Genomic DNA, 6000 nt, shown 5'->3' with positions numbered 1-6000 from the left:
CTTTAGTAGCAGTGACTTTAAATCTAGTCTCCTTCCTCTTCAAAGTTTTAGGGTCCAAAACGTTACTGCAACTTTTGGTTCTACGTTACTTACGACTGAAACCAAATGCTTCCAGCTCCCATTTATGTGCCAGGGACATTCATGCACATCCCCCTTATTCAACTTTTATTCATAGTAAATGGACACAAAAGAGCTTCAACTGCAAAATACGACCTGCTTGGTCAGGTTTTGTATCTTAGTCAGCTCATGAACTTAAGGAGGAAAGGTGAACCTTTCGGAAAACCCTGAAGTGGCTGCACTGGAATCGGAGCAGGGAAAACCCAGCTACTCATAGCTCAAGACCAGTTCGTTCCCCCTTCTGAGTCCATCTCTAGGGCGAATGTTATGCTTGTAATTACTGGTAAAAATCACGTTACAGTTCATGAGACATCTGAACTCCTATTTATGGGGGCAAATTTGAGTACTAGCAGCATGTGCACCAGAGAAGGGAAAAGGAGCAGAAGAGACAGACGTTGAGAGGAGATGTGTAAAGTGGTATTATGTTATTAAAACATTACATCAGAAATAAACAGAACATGAACAAAAAAAAGGTTTTAACCAGGTTTAACTTTTTTCTTTTTTTAAATTCAAATTGACCCAAAGCAAAAACTTACATTGCAAAGGAAGAACAAAATACATTATGATATTGGTAACACGGCGTTGCATGGAAGCTAGACTTGTGGGCAGGCTGCAAGCTGCTCTTGTCCCAGTGTCACTGGGGGCTCCCGACAGATTAAACTGAAAAAGTTAGGATCCATTTTTTTTCCTCTAGCCTAGGTCCAACCTGGTAAACATGCTACTTTGCCTCTGGGTATTTATCTGATCAGTTTGTCCAGATGTGTTCTCCTATGATTGCCAGCCAGAGCCAGAAAACAATTTTCCACGCTATCCCAAGGAAGCCAGAGTTATTCCAAGCATGAATGATAATGATTTTTTTTTTTTTTAAAAAAAACAAACCCAAAACAAAACAAAACCACACTCAAGAGGTTTTCAAACTAACAAGTATTGTCTATAATGTAAATAGTTTAGAAATATGGTAATTAAATAATCTAAAAAACACTCTTACTCTGCTGTACATATATAAACATAAATATTTACAAAAACTTTCCGCTTTGTTTTAAAGGATGAGGTTTGCAGTTTGTTAATGATCAGTCTTTTACTCATATTGATTCTTTGGTGTATTTGCCAATTTCTTAAGGTTTATTAAAAATGTTCAACTGTGAATTTTAAGGTCATAGAACTAGGCTACATAACAAGTCTGTATTATGCACTTCTCCTTCCACATTCTAGTCCCCATGAAAAACAAAGTTCAGTTTGTTCTTCAAGGTATTTGTGCACAATATTTAAAATAATCACAAAAAAAAGACCAGATTCCCCATTATTGAAATTTGGATAGGATTAACAATGAATAATCATTCTTCACCCGCACTCGAGCACATGTGTGACTTCAGCTAGTGAACAGGACTATCAGTAGGTTCAGAGACACACGTGCTGCGGTGCTTTGCAGAATCGAGGTCAGAGGAACCAGCTACAAGAGATGGCTTAGCATTGTTAGACAGGGCGAGGGCTTCCCTCCACCTTGGGGAGGAGAGGACAGGATGACAACTAATTAAAAAAAAAAAGGCTTTTTTACTGGCCTGAAATGTACGCATGTTCCCTTTAGATGTCAGTTACTCGAAAGAAATAACCAAAAAACAAACCTCAAACAATAAATAATGGAATTACACATTTCTTCATTAAATAGCATTCTTCTTACCAACAAAGTCTCCCATAATTTTCTCCAGTCACAGCGACAGACAGAACAAATAATTTGCCTTAATATATACTGCAACTAAAATATACTCTAGATTACCTTAGAAAATATTACTGTAAAAATTCATTGGGGAAGGACATTGGTTTAGACCAACTTACAAATGTAGTGAACAATACTAAGTATTTAAAAAAAAACACCACGCAGTTTTAAGGTTCTGATCTCGTGCCACCAAACCAAAGATTCACGCTTAAAACCTGCCCATCAATTCTCAACGTCTGTCCCGTCCGAGTATTGGAGAGCCTGAAGATCATCACGGCTGCTCTCTCTTGCTTCAGTCGGAGCCGACAGACAGCATCGCGCACACTGGCTCACACGCACGGCCCACCCACATGCTCGGGCTGTCCCTGCTGCCGTGCCACCACCGGTACGTACAACCTGGAGGAAGCACCATAAAGCTCTACTGCCTAGAGGCGACCGCCGCACGCACGGCGTGGGGTTAAGGTTGGACATACTCGCACGTGCTGCTGAGACACAAGCTTTGGGTCACTGTTCAAGCAGGCTGGACTTGAACCGATACAAGTTGGAGATAAACAGGTTCAACATCCCATTAAAAACCCTCTGAGCCATGAATCTCCAAAAAAATCACTTCTTGTTTGGAAATCTGCTGCAATGCCAAACACAACAGGGAGAGATTATCCCCCTTGCTTGCCACAGTTCCGGTGCATCCATTAGCAGGGATAAGGTTTGTGCTCAAGGAACTGCAGTCCAGGGTTATATGGTATTAAAAGGAACTAGCACAGTTAAATAATATGAGTATACCTGCTTCACCTTGCTTCTCATATTTTTAATATTAAATATTTTGAAAGTGACAGTGTTAAACTCAAAAGCCACCACCGTTCCTTTCATCTCCCCGCTTCCACTGGTATAATTGGTACAAAAGCACTCCTGGTATCAGAGAGGCTCTTTTGGAGCCAGCAGGATGGCAAAACAAAAGTAGAGGACACTGGCAAGAACCTGCTGACGACTCTGTAATCCCTTCAAAATAAAGAGAGTGAAACTACTGCACATTTTGCCCAATCTTTTTTGATAGCAAGAATTTTTTTTTTTTTACGATGAGAAACAAAACTCTTTAACAGATCCTTTTAGTACCCAGTATGAAAAACACATCCAGCAGCTGAATTTCAGTACTTCTTTCACTTGCTGCTTTCAGATTAATTGCAAAATTTAAACTTTCAGTATGAATGGGGTTTTTCTTGTTAGTGCATGTATAAAATGCACCTTAGGAATTTATGTGCACTTCCCACTCTCTCACCTGAAACAAACTGAAATTCAGAGCAATCAGAAAAAATCCATCACTGCTTTTAAAACAAAAGGGTTTGGCCAATTTCTTTCTTTTTTTTTTTTCTTTTTTTCTTTTTTTAGGTGGATGCAATCTGGCTGAGAACCCATAGATAAAATTTCAACTGAAAATGAAATAAAGCAGGGTATACATTCATGAAATTCAGGGAGTAGTAACGAACAGCAGCTGCTGCATCACTTCTGTAACATCATGCCACCACTACGGGGAGGCAGCAGTTCCTGTTCTCACCAATAATGCACTGAGACTAAATGAGGAACAGTGTGTGGGGGGAATCACACGTAACAGGAAAATACATCGGAAAGATTATTGCACAGGAGGCACTGTAAGAGAAACAGAATACATTGGCTTCAAAAAAGAAAATCTAAATTTGTTTACTCTTAAGTTAATGTAAAAAATACAGAAGCGATGCCTCTTTGTAGTGTACTGTCACTGTTAAAAAGAGACTCACAAACAGCCACCCATTTAACAGGGAATGTCAGGAAAGAAGAGGGCCTGAATTTTATGGGCATCCCAACCACTGTAATTAGGAAAAGAATAATATAAAAAGAGCCAATGTAAAGACCCTCAAATTGAATAGGGTAACTGCATTTTTTTTTCTTTAATTTCCAAATTATATTTGTACAGTACCCTAGTACATGTTGAGTATCAACTCTTCTCTTTGTCCTGCAAAAACATACACCCTGGCAGAGACAGGAGTCCCAACAGACAACAGGGCTCTGAAGGTCTTTATCGGTATCCTTTTGCAGGACTGGTGCCTTGATTTCCAAACTTCCTTTTCTGGAATAACTGCTCAGCATGCCAATTCAAACCAAGCTCTTCCCTCGAGAGGCTACCTTCCATCTCCACTGCAAGTCTGCACACTTCATGTGAAAACAAACAAACAAAAAACCAACAGCAATTTTTAAAATGTAATATTGTATAGAAAGCTTGGACCTTGTAAACTTGGACCAAGAAACCAAAAATTAAGACCTTCTAGCGTGTGGTATAAAAAACCCAAGGAAGTGTATACCTGCCTTCTGACTTCACAGAAAAATCAGAATTTGCATAGGATATACTTTGTGCAAGGCAACAAGCCTCTTCAGTATCTGGAATATAACTAATCTTGCTCAGAGTTCTTCTCTTCATGGATATCAGATATCATCAAATTTGTGTTTTAAGTAGTCTTTCATGACCTTGGCAATGGGTAGTTCATCAAGTAGTTTTAGGTTTTGAAGGCCTATACATTGACGGATTTTAATTCGGCATAGATCTTGCAAGTTTCTGGGCTGTCCTGAAAAGACAAAAGGAACACATAAAAGTAAAATGATCACATTTTAAACACACTTTAAGACATCATTTACTCGGTAAAATCACAGATGCTTGCTGTTTTCTAAGAGGACAAAGGAAAGGCACACGGAGAGAGAGGAAAGGGAAAAATCACAAGAAAAAAAGGCAGAATACCTTTCTAATGAACAATAACTCAATGAAATCAAGGGATGAATCCTAAAAAACATTTTTACATGCGCAGAATTTTACTGACATCAGTGTAAAGTGACATTATCTCTGTGAGGATTCCAGAGAGGTGGCAACACAGGCTTAAGCACTGTAGAACAGTGTAACTCCTCCACTTCACTTTTTGTGTGGTGTTTTTTTCCTGTCCTTGTAACACCTAGGAAAAAACACTCCTCAGTCTCGCCTCTTTTCAGATACTGAGACAAAAAACTTCTACATTCAAGCACAACAGGACTAGGCAGTCTCCTCAGAGAGCGAGGCTTACAAAAGTCATTCAAGGATCGCATGGCCGAGCCAAGAGTTGTTTTTGCCCTTCTAACGAAAAGATGAAGCCTTTGGATGCAGCCACAACCTCGTCAAACAGAGGGAGATGACAATATCACTTAATCACTGTCCACAGAGGAAAAGCTTTACCAACATCACATAAACTTCAGAAGTTCTGGCAAAGATTTTCCAAAATAACCAGTTCCTTTTCAAACTCCTTCTTAACAGGTTACCGTTAGAAGTCAAACACCTTGAAAACCAGATCCCTGTGCAACATAACATAAGAAAGATGAATCCAGCCTTGTATCTGAAAGTACCCAGCAATGGATCCCAAGGAAGAAAGACAGATAGAAAGAGCAGAACAACGGACATTGAGAAATCCTGTCCTGATCTACCCTTCTAGCTTTCAGCACCGGTGCCTTTGGGCCCTCCTAAACCAGAGCTTGCACACAGATCTCGGTCTTTAACAGCTGCGAATGGCCTGCCCTTTGTAAATCTGTCTCATGTTTTTTTGAACCCATTCATACTTGCAGTATCCAAAACATCCTGTGGCAACAAATTTCACAATATAGTTAGGCGTTGGCTGGAAAACTACAAAGCGCTTTTATTTATTTTAGATCTGCTTCCCGATTGCTTCGTTGCGTGCTTACCATTCTTTGAGCTACAAAAAAACCCAATGAATAACTGGTCTCATGGTAGTCATGATTTTACATACCTTTACATTATTCTCCATCCTCCACTCATGCTCGGTACCTCTTTCCAAAGCTGAAGACGTTTGCCCTATTTAATAACCACCCACCATGGGAACCACTCCAAACCTCCGAGCAAACTAGCTGCCTGCCTTCATGCTTTTTTCCTCATTCCGCTACATCTTTTATGAACACTATATTTTCTTTGAAGTTACCCCAATAACACATTGGGGGTGGGCTAACCAATATTTTGATCATTGAATTAACTATGTCACAGCCAAAAAAAGCTTACACAGTTATGGCACCTGATGGCTGTCCACGTCAAAATACTCAGCACCATGAACAACGGAGGTGCTTATGCAGGTATCAAGACGATCTGTCACCAACAGATGCGACTTACTGCA

General features: G+C 39.8%; 1 protein-coding gene across 4 annotated transcripts in view; it reads right to left on the bottom strand.

The window, feature by feature from the left end:
- Positions 1 to 603: 603 nt before the first annotated feature.
- ASB7 (ankyrin repeat and SOCS box containing 7) overlaps positions 604 to 6000 on the bottom strand; it is a 31665-nt gene continuing 26268 nt past the window's right edge. For all 4 annotated transcript variants that reach the window (XM_075432027.1, XM_009945437.2, XM_075432029.1 and 1 more), the window contains one exon: positions 604 to 4422. In XM_075432027.1, the coding sequence (XP_075288142.1) occupies positions 4283 to 4422 (140 nt within the window). In that variant the 3' untranslated portion in view covers positions 604 to 4282. The remainder of the gene's footprint in view (positions 4423 to 6000) is intronic.

Source organism: Opisthocomus hoazin, chromosome 10 (assembly GCF_030867145.1).
Source record: "Opisthocomus hoazin isolate bOpiHoa1 chromosome 10, bOpiHoa1.hap1, whole genome shotgun sequence".
Taxonomy (NCBI): domain Eukaryota; kingdom Metazoa; phylum Chordata; class Aves; order Opisthocomiformes; family Opisthocomidae; genus Opisthocomus; species Opisthocomus hoazin.
Note: the sequence above shows the minus strand (reverse complement) of the source record. Positions and strands in the feature narration are given on the sequence as shown.